Here is a 19,169-nt window from a genome sequence, read left to right as displayed (position 1 = left end):
CCAGCAGTAGCTACTGGGACAAGAATTATTCCTGTGATACCCAGAAGGCTAGAAGGAAACTATGTGAACTTCTTTTTACCCATAGACAATATTGTATCCTGCTGAATACATGTAATAAAGCCGACAATATCTAGAAAGGCGGTACAGAAAAGTAAACCATGTGGGCGCAACCTTCAGAGGATCCTATTACATGGAGCGATTTTTAACGACTAACGATAAGCTATCGCAAACCAGATTGTTTATCGTTAACCTGAAATCGTTCACCATATTACACAGAGCGATAGTCGTTAGATACGATTGTTGCTACAGTCACTATCACGATCAGTACTATGATCGCTTTTCGCACGATAATCGTCCCATATAATAGAGCCCTTAGACATGAGCGAATCTCGTGCACGCTTGGGTTTGCCCAAACCCAAGCATGTGGCATTTGACTACTGGTGGTCGAAGTTAGGAGCAGCCCTAAGGCTGCCTGGAAAACATGGATACAGCCATAGGCCATAGGTTGTATCCAGGTTTTCCAGGACTTCTTAGGGCTGCATCCAACTTCTTCGCCACCGGTTATCAAATGCCCCACACTCTGGTTCAGACGAACCCAAATGTGCAAAAGATTCCCTCATCACTTCAGAGCAGTGTACATTTACGTCAAGAGATGTAAATGGTTTATCTTATACAGAGCACGGTCTACGTGTCTTGGCAGGTAAGTGCTCAGTATGACTAGATCCTTGCGTCTGCTTGCCCAAAATCCAGTGCCAATCTCTGTTCCAGAGTCTCCCATCTGAACAGCGCGGAGGTGATGCATGCAGACCGTCAATCCATTCATTTTCTATGCGAGCTGTACAGAGCCATTTACTCTGCCATGTCCGAGAGCTCCCATGGAGAAAGATTGGGGCAGCCGATGGGTTATAATGGGGGATTCAGGTGTCCGTTCTTGGGATTGGTGAGAGAGTACCAGAGGTCATACCCCCACGAAAAGATACTTAACCAATACCCTGTGGATAGGAGATATGTTCCAAGTGTGGAAGAATCCCTTTAATAGCTTATGCAAAATTATTTTTATTGTTTCTGTGTCTTTACTTCGTAGGTGTTTTATGTATTCCCATGAATGTAACTTTTTCCCAGAATTTTTTTTAATTATTATTAATATTATTATTATTCATTGTATTTTCAGTAGTTCCCAAGATGCATTATGGGAATTAAAGGGGATGTCCCACCTTTAGAACAGTTAGAAAGAAAATAGAGAAGTATACCACCACTAAATGCTACAGAAGGGCAAAAGAAAAAAAGTTAAAATATGCCTTTCTTAATTTAAAAGAAGGCATTCTAGAATAAAGCCATCTAATGGCCTCCATAAAAATATATTATATCATGTAACTTAGATTAATATGCGCATGGCGATTACATAAAACCTGTCATTTCACGGTAAGAAAAAAAAACGTGAATGCAATTCGGTATAGAACAGAAAAACATTGGAAACCAAGCATAGATCTAATCCGGTAAGATTATAGAAATAAATGAGAAAAAGTGTGCGGCACGTAACCATGCATGTTACAGAAGTGGAGCACATAGAGAGTCAGTAAAGGTCGGTGTGTGTAACATAACCAGAGGAAAGATCACATAAAGGAATTATACCCAAGAAGGGAAAAAAGAGTATAAGGTTGTGATCCATGGCAGCACAAGCCCCAGGAATAGCAGTCCGAGAGCTACTCTCTGCGGTCTACAAGTGTCATGGCAATGACAAGAAAGTACAAAATCTATGAGGGATATAACTACCAATCTTCAGACCTTCTTTATGGAGGACCACCAGTTTTCTGATGAGGGGCCTCAATGGCTACAAACTACACTTCTTTGGTGAAGTAAGCAATAGAGATAAGCGAACCTGGAGCATGCTCGAGTCCATCCGAACCCGATCGTTCGGTATTTGATTAGCGGGGGCTGCTGAACTTGGATAAAGCTCTAAGGTTGTCTGGAAAACATGGATACAGCCAATGACTATATCAATGTCTTCCACATAGCCTTAGGGCTTTATCCAAGTTCAGCAGCTACCGCTAATCAAATGCCGAACGTTCGGGTTCAGATGGACTCGAGCATGCTCCAGGTTCGCTCACTTCTAGTAAGCAAGTATAAAACACTATGAAAACAGTTCTCTACTCTGTTTTCTTGCTCTGAAAGCAAGCGCCACTAGAGAAAAATAAGACCCAACGTCTTATTTTTTTAAAGAGCAATCCTGTTCTTTAACCCTTTCTTTGCTGCAGCATGTAAGTGACACAGTAATTAAGCTCTGCACCACTTTCTGCAGCACATGAAGGGTTAATAGCAGAAAACCATTTGCTCCATAGCGGCAGTTCCTGCCCTGATGACCACTGACCTCCACCACTGGAGTCCCGCAGCTTTACAACGGAGGTCAGGGTTGTCAGAAGGAAACTACATGCTTCATCGGCTCCTGCACTCACAATCCCCGACCTCTGTTCCAAAGCTGCCGACAAGTATGGAAAACTTGTTGTTTATTGTTTATTAGTCCACCCCCACCGTCGGCCGACACTTTTTTCATATGGCTGGACTTTAATTACTTTGTGTTAGGGCCCTATTCCACCGGACGATTATCGTTCAGATTATCGTTAAATCGTTCGAATCTAAACGATAATCGTTCGTTTGAATAGCAGTTAACGATTAACGACCAAACGAGAAATCGTTGATCGCTTTATAAGACCTGGACCTATTTTTATCGTTGCTCGTTCGCAAAACGTTCACATTCAATAAGACGTCGTTCGGTCGTTCGCAGTGGATAGGAACGCAATAGCGAAGAAATAGCGAAGAAAAAACGAACGCAAATACGATCATAAGTAACGATTATTGTTCCATGGAAATGAGTGAACGTTTTCAGGTATTTCGCAACAACGGTCGTTTGAGATCGTTAATCGTAACGATTATGCAAACGATAACAATAATATGATTGTTTACTCCTTCTGATCCCAGCAAAACAATGAAGAATGTGCAATTACACTGAACGATTAGTGAAAAAATGCGGAACTTAAGCGAACGAATGTGGAATTACAGCGGCCGATTAACGATAATTTTAGGGTCAGATCTAAATCAGCGATCAACGACATACGAACAATTTTTCGACCGTTGCCTGCAATTACACAGAACGATTGTTTAAATTCGAACGATTTTTCGCACTATAATCGTCCTGTGAAATAGGGCCCTTAGTCTACGCTTTTAAATATAAGGACTCCTAATGAGCCCTTCTAGTTAAATACAGTGCACTGACAGAGTGAATAACCTTTGGCTTCTCGCCCTGCCAGTCACTCTTATCATAAGAGCCAGTCACCTCTCCAATATCCCAGGCTTGCAGGACTTTGAAGAGGAGGAGACATTGGGGGGGCCGTCCATGAGCCAGGTGAGTATGTCTGATATTTTTCTGTTTACAAAAGGGGGGGGGGGGTGAGAGAGAATTACCTGCACAGGAAGGATGTTAGCACAGATGTGATTGTCTTCAGCCGGGGGGGGGGGGCTTACCACTGTGACATTGCCGAGAGGGAGAATTATATTCAGGGGGAATGGGGGCTTACCTAGAGGGGGGTTGACTACAGAGGAGGTAAAACTACAGTGGTGTTTACTACAGGTAAGTAAGCCATAAAAATAGTATCTGAGGTAAAAAAAAATAATTTTTCGGCCATTTCACCCAGCCCTAGAGGAAAGTATGGAGAGATGTTTAAAATTCCTTTTAAAGGGACCGAGGTGGCAATGATAATGAGCGGCAATCTCGTCGATCAGTGATCAGTGCTGATCCTCCACAAGGTTCAGTCGCTCAGCCCTACAAAACCATCATCACACACTTGTTTATGATGTGCGACCAACAAAAATGGTTTTATTGGCCGCACAAAAGATTGTTTCGACAGATGATTAGGCATTTGCTAATCTGTGGCCCTTTTATAAAGATCGGTAACGACTACGCCTAGGAAAACACTCATTCACCTGATAAAAGGGCCGTTCAAGCCTGTCACCCCCGCCCTACGACGTCTCTCTAATGTGTCTGGGGTCTTTAACACAACGACATTCTGGATCAGCATAATAGAGATCCTGGAAATAATCGTGTGCCTGAGTGCTTATACACAGATTTAATGATAAAATGATCCTTAAGCCGTGTGTTTGGGCTGTACAAGTCAATAGTGTGAATTACAAGGAATTTGTAGCTTTAAATGCACTTCTCACGGGTTTAATAATGCATGAAAAGTGCTCTTAAAGCATTCAGATGCCTACGAAGACATTAATTCAGGAAAAGATCAATTGGTATTAAATGCTCTGGATGACAAAAAAAAAAAATCCTTGTGTGCTAATAACAAGACACTTAACACCTAAGACAGGCATGTTAATCAAATGCTGATCCTGGATGGAGAGGGCGGGAGTCTACACCGCACAATGTACCGTAATCCATTAACATCCCATTATAGAGAGGAGTGATGTGACGAAACCCGGAAAAAATGGAACTTACTCAGTTATCTCTTCCGTTACGGTGTGTTCCACCTGCAGCCGAGAATTGACCTCTATGAAGTAATGTTTGCCATGTTTATCCACCAGGAACTCTACCGTACCGGCATTCTCATAGCCAACCTGCAGACAAAGAACACAGAGGTCAGACGTTAGCATTGAATAAGTGTTGTCTTTTACTGCAAATATAAAATTTTGCCATTGCCACAATCTGGGGTTCAATCTGGGAGACAGTACTGTAGCGCAAAGCTTCAAACTGATTCAGAGCTCCCAGCATCATAATGAATTGTGAGTCCAGGAGTTCCGGTACGGGCACATCTTCCATGCATAGATACGTTTTGCGATGATGCCCCTTAAGGGTCGTTACACCAGGGAAGTGTCCAGGAGGCGGTCTCCCTAGCTTTCTCCAGGCACATTTTGGCTTTGTTGATAGGTCTTCCCAGTTTAGTGTATAAGGACAGCCCTATCAAGTGGATTTAGGCAAGGGGAAACCAGGGAGGCCACCTCTCAGACACTTACCCAATACCTTGGCTCGGGTTTTAAATGTTATAGTGTTTCAGAGTAAAACTTAGTTGCTTAAGTATTTGATTTTTTTTCTCCTGCCAATAAATTTATCAATAGCTAGGGGTTACCCTTTAACTCCATTGTGTACCCGCTAAGATCAGAAGGCTAAAGTTTTGTTTATAAGTAAACACTTAATGTACTATGTAACTACCACCTCTTTGATGTTTATTTTGCTTATATTCCTTTAATGCAGGGGTGGGGAACCTCCGGCCCGCGGGCCGCATCCGGCCCCTGACACGCGGGCTCCCCTGTGACATGCGCCGCTCTGGAGGAGAAGGAGCCGACACACACGGCATCCTCCTGTGTCTGTGACAGCTGCCAGGAGGATGCTGTGAGTGCCGGCTCCTTCCCCTCAGAGCGGTGCACATCTTCTGTCTCCTGCCCTCCTGTGACGTGCGCCGCGCTGGTGAGGCAGGAGCTGGCACAGACACAGGAAGATGTGTTGTATGCCAGCTCCTGCCTTACCAGCGCGGCGCAGAGCGGCGCACGTCTTCTGACTCCTGCGGGCCGCGCGCGATGACGTCATTTCATCGCGCGCCGCCTGCAGGAGAAGACCGGCACAGAAGAGAGGAGGGAGAAGAGGGCCGGGACAGCGTGGGAGCGGAGGAAAGGTGAGTGGGATGTTTATTTTTTTCATTTGGGGCAGACACTGGGGGTTAACTAGGCCACCAGGGACATGACTGGGGGGGGGAGGTTAACTAGGCTACCAGGGACATGACTGGGGGGTTAACTAGGCCACAAGGGACATGACTGGGGGGTTAACTAGGCCACCAGGGACATGACTGGGGGGTTAACTAGGCTACCAGGGACATGACTGAGGAGTTAACTAGGCTACCAGGGACATGACTGAGGAGTTAACTAGGCCACCAGGGACATGACTGAGGAGTTAACTAGGCCACCAGGGACATGACTGAGGAGTTAACTAGGCTACCAGGGACATGACTGAGGAGTTAACCAGGCCACCAGGGACATGACTGAGGAGTTAACCAGGCCACCAGGGACATGACTGAGGAGTTAACTAGGCCACCAGGGACATGACTGAGGAGTTAACTAGGCTACCAGGGACATGACTGAGGAGTTAACTAGGCCACCAGGGACATGACTGAGGGGTTAACTAGGCCACCAGGGACATGACTGAGGAGTTAACTAGGCTACCAGGGACATGACTGGGGGGGTTAACTAGGCCACCAGGGACATGACTGGAGGGTTAACTAGGCTACCAGGGGCATCACTAAGGATTCAAATCAGGTACAAGGGGCATCACAGAGGGTTAACTACAATAGCAGGGGCATTAGGGGAACAATACTTTGCCTTGTTCGGGTGCTGCAAACCCCCGCTACTAACTGCCGCGCACGGTATAACATTGAGTGCGGCCCTCGAATGATTTTATTAAGGCCCGACCAGCCCTCGACATGGAAAAGGTTCCCCACCCCTGCTTTAATGCATCCAGTGTCTCTCGTTCCTAACCAATGTACCAGCATTTGACCTCTACATGCTCTCCTCATATCCCATTCTGCGTCATCCTCCTTTGTGGCCTTCACTCGAACGCTCATGAACTTCTTCAATCCATTAACTACGAAACCAGGCTAATCCATCTCTCCGCTAGTACCTCTACTCTGTACCAGTTCCTTTACTGGCTACTAGAGATGAGCGAACCTCAAGCCCACTCTGTAAGGGTATGTGCACAATTCCGGGAGGAATTGAAGAGGAAAGATTTCTGCTTGAAATTTCTCTACTTTTCTGCTCTGGTAGAATAGGAACAAAATTTGAACGGAATGCAAGCGGAATTTCTAGCATTTTTTTCTAGCAATTTCTAGAATTTAAGCCCCTTTGACTTCTATAGGGTCCTTCAGAGTCTAGCGGAATCCACCCAAAGAATTGACATGTCAATTCTTTTGGTGAAAAGCGGAATCCAGACGGAATTCCAGGCAAAAATTTCAGTGTGCACACTACTGCACAGAAATACAGTAGAAAACAATGGTCGCCAAGACTGCAAATTTTGGAATTTTGGAATTTTAAGTGGATTCTGTGCGCATTTTGACGCGGAATCTACTTGAAATTCCAATGCCGCGCCCGTGGGGTTGGACAAACCCTAGTGTTCTCAAGGTTCACTCATCTCTACTGACCACCCATCGCTAAAAACAATGTTTCAGAACAATGACTATGAATACATACAAGGCGGTCCACAAACTGTCCCCTCCATACACTCCTACAGTTAATGTGAGGTCCTCTTGATCTTCTCTATGCCCCACCAAAAATTTCTTCCTCCATGAAATCTTCAAAAAAAAATCCTGGAAACGCTCTTGCCTCCACGACTGTGACAGTTTCTATCCGTCCCTTCTGTATCTTTTCTCTTTCCCGCAGAGATTGTAAGCTCTTGGGTTCAGGGTCCTCGGTACCGGTCCCTCACCGTACCAGTATTGCACTTGCTGCTTTTACCGTTTGCTCATGTTGTATATTTAAGCCCCTCTACATTTCTCCGGAAGCTAATGGCGCAATAAAAATAAATAATCTACAAGAAAGAATAAAATGGTCGTCCTTCCAGAATATTCTTCTCCTATATCAGAGATTAAGATGACTTTTTTTCCCGGAAAGTAATAAATAGCCATAAAGGACACAAAGTGCTCATTCCCGTTGATATATTCCTCACACTGAGGGACAGACACTTTATGACTGGTGTTGCCGGCTGTCCGAGTTCAGCTATCCATACCCAAAAATGAAAAGGTCACATGATTGTACTTGCCAGATCTGGCACCATGCCCAGACTAACAACTACAATGGAGCAAAAGTTTAACATTTAGTTTGGCAGAGGAAGCACAATACCTGTATTAAATCAGGAAGTCCCAATTAATTGATAAAACCCGGGCAAATGTTATGTACATTACTGCGGGAGGTGAATGGACTCCAATGTATCACCAGTGCCACATATTTATACAGTATTGTTGTATACTTCACTCAATACCTCCCTTTAATTCTTTCTAGGGAACACAGAGGTTTTGGTACATGGGGGTCCCTACTGGCTGTGCCTCATTGCTTTAGGGCCCTATTCCACGGGACGATTATCGTTCGAATTATCGTTACATCGTTCGGATCTAAATGATAATCGTTCGGTTGAATAGCAGTTAACTATTAAAAGACCAACGAGAAATCGTTGATCACTTAATAAGACCTGGACCTATTTTTATCGTTGCACGTTCGCATTGAATAAGACGTCGTTCGGTCGTTCGCAGTAGCAACGAACGCAATAGCGTCGACAAGACGACCGCAAGAACGATCATAAGTAATGATTATCGTTCTATGTAAATGGGTGAACGATTTCAGGCCGTTTGCAATAGCGGTTGTTTGAAATAGTTTATCGTTAACAATTATGCGAACCATAATCGTCCCGTGGAATAGGGCCCTTACACACAGCTATGTCTCAGATAGATAAGTAATGATCACAGGTGTGATCTGATAAGCCACAAGATGGCGTAAAAGTGCCTCCACCGCTGCCCTACAGAAAAGGCTCTCAGAGGCTACTTTTGGGTAGTGTTCCTCTTGGTGAGAAATTGTTTACTGCAAGACATGTCTCTATAATGTACTCAAAATCATTTTGCCTAGATGAAAGGGGCGCATCATTGGACGAAGACCGGGATGGTAGTTTCAAAAAAACAGGTCGCCATCTAGGCCATTCTGACATGGCTGTTAGGGCATATTAGGAGTAAGGGTATGCACAGTATACAGGCTCTGGATGGCCCAGTCACATCACCAGTTTAGGGTATCAGTTTGCTGGCAAGCAAAAGCAGCTTCCACAGTTTCCTGGCCCACCACCTTGACACAAGCGTCCCCTTCTTCATTACACCCCAGTCTCTGATGGATCCCTTCCAAGAGTGGCGTTACAGTGGGCGCCTCAATCCTGCCTTTGCTGTGGAGCAATACACTGCCCCCTGCTGGTGAGATGAACTTGGGAAAAATCTCAGGCACTTCTACATCGGCTTGTCATAACGGGAAGTATGAGCAAGGACAGGAATACGTCACTTTGACTTCAATGGTCCAAATGTAGTCAACCTGTAAACATGGGGCTTCTCTGCCTATATCTTCATCACAATTCTTATTGTTTTTTTCACCCTGACACTTTAAAGTTATCATATGGACATTGCATTACCTTGAAAGTGGTCAATTTAACAAGACGGCCCCAGGATTATTCACTTTTTTTTTTTACTTCCGGTTTAGTCAAAATCTACTAATGAACAATAGAAGTCAGAATACCAGTAGTAAATGGATACAGAAATTAAATAAGACTAAGGTGGACAATCAGCAGATAGTGTGTTCTATAAAGTGGCACCTTTTATTTATTGAGCCAACTTCTTTTAAAGGTGAACTTACAAGATTTCTGAACAACTTTTTCTGAAAGTTTTTAAGTCAGTTGGTCATGATCGCGATTTACAAAGAATGTACCACTAGGCACAATTTTTTTTTTTACATGAACAGAACGAAACTGGCGCAAAGAAGCAGCAGAGGTCGTTTTTTTGAACCACTGCACGTTTCCTGCGTACAACGCCAGTTTGTTCCCAAGCACCAGCCAGGCATGAAGCATTGGAGGCGGGCCCGTCGACCTCCAGTGTGACGCGGTCCCATTGATTCTACTGGAGCAGTGTCACAGAGGGGAGAACGTCACACTGGGGACCGGTGGAACCTGGCCAGAGCTTAGCAATAGACCAGCATCTATTGCTTAAAAAAAACAAAAAAACAAAAAAAAAAAAAAACAAACACACACACACACACACACCAAGAGTTCTGAACAACAACAACAACTTTTATGAAAGTTTAAATTCACCTTTAAAAGAAGTCCATAGTTGGGTCCATAAGTACAAGGTGCCCCTTTATAGAGCACACTAACTGATGATTTTCCTTCCTAGTCTTTTATTTCTGTATCCATTTACTACTAGTACTACTACTACTACAAAAAAAAAAAAAAAAAAAATTCCCCTAAGGGCACTGGTGTTCTCTAGTGATCCTGGGCTAAATAGTTACTTTTCAGCCCTGTCCACACTTGGAAAAAGACGTCTACAAACCGTACCTCGTTCCCTTTGTTGTTGAGTTAGTTTTCCGGTTGTTTCCAAATTGTTGAAAAAAAAAAAATACTGGAAACATTTGAATGCAAATATTTTGGAAACTTGTTTATTGGATCTTTTGCGTCCAGACCTGGCAGCTAAGCTAGAGATGTTTACCGGGGACGACGTGGCTACACAAGGTTTTGTAGTCCCTACGGAAAAGGAGTGCGGAGGGGCTTCAACGTCAATCTCCCTGTCGCTTAGAGAGCACATGTCCGTGATCTCCTTCAAAGCATCAGGCTTCTTATTCCCATTGACGCACACCAAGTACATAATGTCCCTAGGTGTTTTATGAGACTTCTCAATGAGTTCTACAGTCTTGTCCTGCATCCACATGAAAATGGGTTACTAAGCAGATAAATACAGGAGAAGTGTTAACACAGCACAATGGTAAGCAAGACGCCGAGGGGAACGTTTCCAAGGCTGCGCTGCCAAAGGTGTCTGGTCAGGCAAACTTAGTTTCTTGTTATTCCTTGAAAACAGAAAACGGGAAAAAGTATCTTTAATCTAAACCACCTAAAAACAAAAAAAAAACAAAAAAAACACCATTTTCTAAAACGTGTTTCTGCAGTTTCCAAACAATGAGGCAGATAAACTGCTCTAGGTGGTTCTATATCATACTCAACGCTAAAAGGATCAAAAGGACATGTTCTGGAGTCCTAGGGCCCTATTACATGGGAGAACTACGGCCAAACCAAAACTCGGCAGGTGACAAGCTGATGGGGACAGTCAGACTCGCTGAGAAATCATTTGCTCATGGCTTCTTACTGCCCAGTGTAATAGCTGCCCAGCTTTGTGTGTGTTTATTATGCATTGTTGCTGTTATTTTGGGATTGTGTAATCTGGTGTACCTTCCCCTCTATACCCTGCATTATTGGCCTCCAGTACTGGGCCCGAACTTCAGTCAAAGCAGAGAGGGATGGGGAGCAAGGAGGCATGCTAAGGGCTATCGTAATCATTCGAAAAATCGTTAGATAGAATTTGGACCTATTTGTATCGTTGATAGTACGCAAATCGTTTGCATGGCATAAGACGTCGTTCATTCGTTAGCAGTAGCGACAAACGCAATAGCAACGACAAGACAACCGCAAGAACGATCATAAGTAAAGATCATCATTCCGTGTAATTGTGTGAACGATTTCAGGTCGTTCGCCATAGTGGTAGCTTGAGATCGTTTACCGTTGAAAAAACGCTATAGTACCCTAAGGTTCGGCAGCTCCTCCCTGACAGAGGATCATGATATAGAGCAGACTCCCTATAAAAAAATTACAGTCAGTTTAAATAACGTATTACATTCTAAGACTGTTCACACAATGTCTTTTTTTGGCCATTTGATGGCAGTCTTCTCTTCATTGAGCACATTTGGGACGTCATTGGCTTCAAGCAGTCGATCTTGATGATGTATGTGTCCAAATGCATTCAGCGTGGCAGAACATTCCTCACACAACCATTAACAATCTCACTGAGAGCAAAAATTTGGACCTTTTTTTATCGTTGATCGTTTGCAAATCGTTCGCATGTAATAAGACGTTCGCAGTGGGGACAAGACGAACGAACGATCATAAGTAACAATCATCGTTCCGTGTAATTTGGTGAACGATTTCAGGTCATTCGCCATAGAGGTCGTTTGAGTTTGTTTATAGCTAATCGTCGAAAAACGATTTGTGCAATAGTACCCTTAGTTGTTGCTTTCTGCAATGGGACATCAGGATGTGCGTCAGGAAGTGACCTCACGTGTTTGGCAGGGCGTGTGGTGGGACGTGACTTCGGGTGTGCAGCGGGACATGGGGGCCATGGACCATTGATATGCCTGCGGAGATGGTGGTGGTGGAGGAGGGCAGCGGCATGGTGGCGACGGAGGTCCTACTTTCAGGGTATGCCTTATTTTTGGGGAATGTCTTATTTTCAGGGGGGATGCCTTATCTTTCGCTATTCTATAAGTCTTCCCCTATACCTTATTTTCAGAGGATGTCTTATTTTCAGGGAAACACTGTAATACTTGACATTGAATCAGGGTCCTATTTGATGGGCCGATCAATAATATAAACAAGCGCCAATCTGCTAGATAGGTGCACGTTTACTGAGCCTATTACGCAGCTCGATTATAGTTTAGCAAGGGCTGCATGCACATAATTTACAATGTCCGTACAGGCTCTTGCCTGAGCGGCATGTCGGCTCAGAGAAGCTGCGGGAAGAGAGCAGAAGACTGGGAGTGTGGAGAGGCAATGTATGAACAGTTTATTTAATGGTTAGCCATCGGCCGTGCATTGCTATTAGACATAGCGATAAGCAGTCGGCGGCCAATGATTTTGGGTCTGGACCTAATGAAACGATTGGCTGATTGTTGTCTCTGTTGCACAGAGTGATTTATCAGCCGAATTGGCCGATTATGGCTCCATGTAATAGGGCCTTAAATTGAGATGTACGGAATGTCTGGCCTCCGCAGTTTCCATATTTGAGTATCACCAACATGTCTAATGATCCTGTGACTTTCACAATTCTACGACTTTTCCTTCTTGTTCTTGCACTTTCCATGTTGCGGCGTGAAGGTCGTTACAGAAGTCACACCAACCACGGCACAGGAGCTGGGCTCAGCTACGACGACATTATGGCTGCATTCATGGCGCCTACAGCTTTCCTTTCAATAGGTTACATCAGTTCAGTATGGCGTTCAGCTGTCGACAACAGCGATTCCCAAAGCTCCGTAATATTCAGACACATATACAAAATGCATTGGCAGTAAAGCTCTCTCCTTACCAAACAGACAATATTTCCCGGCTAGTAAAAATGTGGAACCAAGAGATCAGGTGAAAAAGCAGCATATGGCAAGTCAAATTGAGCTAGTATTACTGCCGAGATGACGGTAAAAGCATCTGACGGCAGCTGTTGTCTTATTGTTCCTTCTAAAAAGGCAGAAAGTTAAGATAAAGGAAAAAAGACCTGACCTCATTAATGTGCATTACACTGTGCGCAATTGGCTGGGTGCAGCTTCAGACGACTGTCACCTTAAATATTAATCCACTGCAGAGGTTTAACCTACAAACCCACAGAAGAAAGAGAGAAAGACAGAGACGGGGGAAGCTAAAAACATGACAAAACTGCTGTACATGAGCGGCTGAAGCAAAACAGAAGGAAACCGTGATGGGGCATTGTCCTATGATAACAAGTTATGCCTATCCTCATAAATGGGGGTCCGACCACTGGGACCCCCAGCAATCTAGACAAATAGGGACCAGGATCTCCTATGAGAACAGAGTGGTGGTCGCACATGAACACCATTACTCCATCTATTCTTCAGGTGAACCACTGGAAATAGTCAAACGTTGGACCCCCACACACACCTGAGAATACATAGTAATAACACAGTTATTCTTTACAGGTAACTACCAGAACCACTGGAAATAGTCAAACACTGGAACCCCCAACTGTGATTACATAGTAACAACTTAGCTACCTTTTACACATATGGGGGGGGGATTCAATTTTTCCCAAGTAGGCATCTGTCTCAAAGATTTTTTGCCTTCCTCTGGATCCACACCGTAGAGTTATAGGATTCTTCATTCTTAGCAACTATCTACTCCTGACCTGTCTATATTAGCAAAAATGTAATGTAATAACCATAAAACAACAATCCTGGATGGTCTATTCCTTAGGCTCTGTGATATGCCGTTCCTCTGTTATTCTTACAAGAAATGTATGACTTAATATCCAACTGGGTGTTACCAATGGGGGGCTTGGCCCTACACTGTGTAGAATTATCCAATCAGAGCTGACGTGTACAAGACAGTGTAGACACATAACCACAATTGGTAACACCCAGTTGGATATTTAGTAGGAACAACAAAGAAATAGCACACCAGAGCTATAAGAAAGGTTGTACGAGAATTATTTCATGGGGATTACAAGGATTTAGTAAAACAGGCAGGTCATGAGTGGTGACAGGTTCTCTTTAAGTATAAAAAAAAAGCTGCTAAAGGTGCTTAAAGCTTGCCTGCGTATTTAAGAGACCTTTTTAAGGATAAGCTGTTGTATGTACATGAGTAGCAGCCCTACACTTCTCACCATATATACATATATAGCCTGTTTCACCAGTTTTCCCCTCTGCAAGCTGCATAGATATATACAGTAGAAGATATCCTTCTCCTCTACATCTCTATAGCACATCCATAGAAGCAGCATCTTGGAGGACATTCTCGAGCAGTACTGAGCAGTCTAAGCTGTGACTACAGTACTGGGTAAGATAGAAGACTCTCCACTTGAGAAAGATATTAAAACATTGCAGACATGTGAATAAAATAGCACTTTATTGTTTGGGTCTGTTATCTTGGATTACTTAATATAGGGTAGCTTAAAAACACAAAAACCACTTGACATGTCAGAGAAATATGTCTGAGTGATCAGAAAGTGACTGATCACGTGAACTCGCACTCACCGAATTCCTCTCCTGGCTCTGTGTGACATAATGGTATACTATAGGGTACATCTCCCGACGGACAGAACATAGAAGGGACTGTGCTGCCCTGCTAATTCTACTGATCGCTCTACTGAACACTCAAACCCTTACTGATAAAAACTTTTGACACGTCAAAAGTTTTCCCCGTGACAGATACAAATTGTGTTGGAATTACTAAACCTTGCAGCAGCTTTGTTGCGGCTGTCTTAGGTCATGGTCAGAAAGTTTAAAAACCTGGCGGCTGATTAAAGAATATAGAAAATAATAAAGTTATACTTACCTCTCCAGCCTCCCCAGGTGTCCTCCCGCCTTTTCCATGCTCACTGCAGCTGCCGCTAACATTTCCTAACCAATCTGCGCAGTGACAGCCCGTTCAGCCAATCACTGGCTGCGGTGCTGTCCCGTATCAGCCAGTGATTGGTTGAGTGTCACTGCAAAGACAGGTTCAGAACTACCTGCAGAAGCTGCTGTGAGCGGGAAAAAGGCGGAAAGACACTACTGGAGCCTGGAGAGGTAAGTATAACTTTATTATTTTCTATACAAGTTAAACAACCAGCAATTAGCAATTTATCTTTTCGTCTAAACGTATATCATTTAAAAGAAATAATCGATTGTCATTCGCTAAACAAGCACTTATGCGATTTATCTGTACGTGTAAAAGGATCCTTATTCTGCAGCTAGCTCCTCTTCTCCTACCCTTCTCCATAGACCTCAATAGACAGTTTGTAACCAGATTACTTTGTGCCATGACCGTTCTTCCTGTTTATTGTTTTGCGGTAACTATTCACATTTTCAATTGCTATGCTCTAGATGCTGACCTTAGATTTTGGGAACTTATTCTCCCGATATATACAATACATGCAACAATCTCTATGGAGCAGTAAACGGAAAAAAATCCTTCTTCCACCCGAAGGGCAGTAGAATAATTGATCCACATTTAATATTTGCAGGTTCAAAATAAAATTGACTTATTGATAGGCTGTACAGAGATACATGGAGGTCTGCGCTGTAGCACGGCAGTAAATCAATCCTATTGGTGTAATAACAAAAGGTTACAAAAGTGCACATTTAAAGGTGGAATTGTCCATTAGTCCCTACCAAGCGGCTTCAAACCGGAGCTTTAATGTTATTACTTCTCACAAAAGATTGATGTGTGCATAATAAATCCATACACGTTTACACGTCTCTCTCAATGCAGATGAGCATATAAGACCCTTATGTGAAGAGACAGAGACAAGGAGCTGGAAAGCGAGACAAATACGAGATGACAGGTGAGTCAATGGAGCAGGCTGTCAAGGACAAGTGCAAAATGTAGTTATTATGCTCTACCTACAGAACATCACTGTCACCGGTCGTGGGATGGGGTCAAAACCAAAATAGAAAAAAAATAAAAAAAATAGCGACGTCCCAAGCTCATTCCATTGAACAAGCTCTAGAGCAGGGATGGGGAATCTCTGGCCCTAAAGCTGTTGCATAACTACAATTGCCATCACGCCAGGACAGCCAAAGCCTTGGCTGTCCAGGAATTATGGGAATTGTAGGTTTGCAACAGCTAGAGGGCCAAAAGTTCCCTATCCCTGCTCTATACTGTTCCCCTGATCTAACATGACATCTCCCTTCCTTCCCCCTCCCTTCTGAGACGGCTGATGGAAAGAAGTCCCTATCTGCAACTTTGTACCAACGGAGAAGGAATAATCATAGCGAGTTTAGCACATATATGACCTCAGAACCCACTCAGCATTACAAAGTTGTAGATAAAGCCTGCCAGCCGTCTTGGAAGGGAGAGGGAGCGAAAAGCTTACACAGTTTGTGTCTTCAGCAGCAGCTCAGAACTGGGGAAAGGGGACTGAATACACAACAACAAGTATGGAATGAATGGTCTCACTATGGGCAACAACATATGAAAAGTTATGCTTGAGTGGAATATTCCTTTAAATATAAATGCAATGTAATAAAATGGCAGCAGAGACATCTGTATTCTTCAAATAATCTGTGGAATTAGGCTTTAACCTGCAAGCACGATAGCATGGGGGGGGGGGGGGGGTAGACATCTGAAGAGTAAATCTTCCATGGAGCCTCAATGCAGAAAGTGAGTGGGAGATTAGATTCTGTTCTGCTGCAGGGTTGACTATTTTCGACATCATTTGATGCAATTTGTAAAGCGCGGTGCTGCATTACCGCTACATCTATAGGTCAATCGTGCAGCAATACATTATAGAAAGCCGCTCTCTTCTCCCCATGTCACCCAACACAGGGAGTAGCGGGCGTCTTTTTTTTTTTTTTTTCTTACTGATCATTTTGACAAACTTGTCATTACTGTCAGGATGAAAGTGACAGCCTATTAGATCCTTCGTGCTAGTCATTGTGCCTTTCAAAGTACAGACATGCTCGAAGAAATCCTCCACATTATCAAGTGCTTAAAGATGACATTTTTAGCACCAATCTTCCTGAAATAGTCTGAATCATGGCGGAGCTGAGGGAACACACATTAGAGAGATCCACATTTGGCTTCTCTTTATCATTCCTGGAAAACTTCTCTCTGAGCCACTGGGGAGACCTCAAAATGAGGGCAGGAGGAGATCCCCGAATCGGCCAACTGGAAAATGTTGCCATGGGCAAGTCTTCTACTTATAACACCCCCACCCCACTACTAGGTTTTCAGTACAAAAAGCACACTTGTACTTTTGGGTAAATTTTCATGATATAATGTATTTTCACAAGTAGCAGTACTATACCTGTCTATTATGTAAAAGTTTCGATAGTTTCCCCCCTATTCAGGCTTCATCTCTAGTTGTCCCTAAGCTGGTGGAGGGAAAGGGGGTGGTAGAGTAGCTGCTATGATGCACGCCATAAACTTCACACAGAAGAGGGGATGCTGTTTTTCTATATTTATAGCACAGACACTCAAAAGCAGCAGCAGCATGGAGGACATTGTAGAGCTGTTCTCAGCAGTCTAAGCTGTGAGTTAAACACCAAATTGAGACAGAAGACTTATCAAAGTGCACTTTTTTTTTGCACAGTGCTAATTTCAAACTCTCCTGATCTAGACCCCTTGTATGTATCAGGAGGTGCACACATCCTGATAAATCCAGTGTAGTGAAGGCTACTTCACAACAGGCTAAAAAAAAAAAATTAAAAATCTATGCCAGCTCAGCTAGTGCAGATTTTTTTTTACATTTTTTGGCTAATCTGGGAAAACGTGCCCCTTAGAGAGGCTTTCCTATCCATGGTTTGCTTATTCCTCAGAGAAAAATAGGTGTCAAAATCCAGCACCTTACCAAGACCAAAAGTAAAGTGTATAGGCCTCTTTACTTTAGTAGAAGACTCCTCCACTCTCCGTAGACTTTGATGGGCAGCATGTAACCTAATACTTCAGTGAGCTGATCCACTAACAGATTTAGGGTGCGTTCACACCTACAGGATCCGCAGCAGATTTGATGGTGCAGATTTAATGCTGTGTTCAGTTACTTAAATAAAATCTGCTGCGGATCCGCAGCAGAAAATCAGCTGTGGTTGCGTTAAGTGTGAACGTACCCTTAAGCAGTTTTTTCAGAGTGAATGATGGCGGCCTTATGAGAGGGGGAAAAGTATTATAAACTGAAAACCCACCAGAATCCTAGTATACTCCTAATTCATTGGGAAGTATAAAATCCAGGCCGTAATTGATCCTTCACCAACCTTCTACAAAGAGAAACAATGGTGACGGGGGGAACCGAGCAGAACATTTGCCAGATATTGGATTTCACCGTTTTACATTTCACATAATGAATGAATGAACAATAAGACGCGGGGGAGTGCGATGCTCCCTTAACGTGTTAAACAATGACTGCTATAACTACACGTACACATGGAACATACGAACAAAGATCAGGCTCCTGAGCCATTGTGGGAAATCGTCTGTATTAAAATGAATCCATAGCTTCGGCTCATAGAATTCAACTCAGACATAAAGATCCATAAACAATTCACATTTAGCTGTACTGAGCAACAGACAGTACATGGCCATAGTAAGACAACACACACAGGGCGGAATTAAAGGGGTTACTCAGCCTGTGTCTGGGTTTTGCAGCTCTGTTCCATTGAAGTGAATAGAGCTGAATTGTAATACCACAAAAACCTGAGCTGTCTTTGCTAGAAAGAAGCTTCTAATCCTGGATAACCCCTTTAACTAGTGGGAGTAAGGAGTGTTCAGGCAACTTAAAAAAAAAAAAACACACACAATACACACACACACACACACACACACACACACACCGTGATATATAACTTATGAATCTAGTGTTATTACAGTACTGGCTTCATTGTGACAGGAAGTTGTGTAGTTTTTCCATTTTTAATGTGGTATTGTCTCAAGTTCCCCACCTACTGTCTCTCTTCAGAGACAAGGCGTCATCCTCTTCTAGTAGACTTGACTGGCTCGAGTCCCAACCAGAGTGATGTAGTTTCCTCTGACCAGCCCCTACAACCTACCATCTCACTGCCATGTACACATCTCTTTTTACTGGGATATTTAGTGAAATACAAAAGGTGTGATTACACTATGTTGCCTTGTGATGAACAATGCCACA

General features: G+C 43.5%; 1 protein-coding gene across 2 annotated transcripts in view; it reads right to left on the bottom strand.

Moving 5' to 3' along the window:
• PC (pyruvate carboxylase) overlaps nucleotides 1-19,169 on the bottom strand; it is a 363,791-nt gene that overhangs the window by 210,852 nt on the left and 133,770 nt on the right. For both annotated transcript variants that reach the window (XM_069965255.1, XM_069965254.1), the window contains one exon: nucleotides 4,496-4,614. In XM_069965255.1, the coding sequence (XP_069821356.1) occupies nucleotides 4,496-4,614 (119 nt within the window). The remainder of the gene's footprint in view (nucleotides 1-4,495; nucleotides 4,615-19,169) is intronic.

The sequence above is a fragment of the Dendropsophus ebraccatus genome, chromosome 4 (genome assembly GCF_027789765.1).
Source record: "Dendropsophus ebraccatus isolate aDenEbr1 chromosome 4, aDenEbr1.pat, whole genome shotgun sequence".
NCBI lineage: Eukaryota > Metazoa > Chordata > Amphibia > Anura > Hylidae > Dendropsophus > Dendropsophus ebraccatus.
The sequence above is the reverse complement of the archived record's forward strand: the minus strand, read 5'-3'. Positions and strand labels throughout refer to the sequence as shown.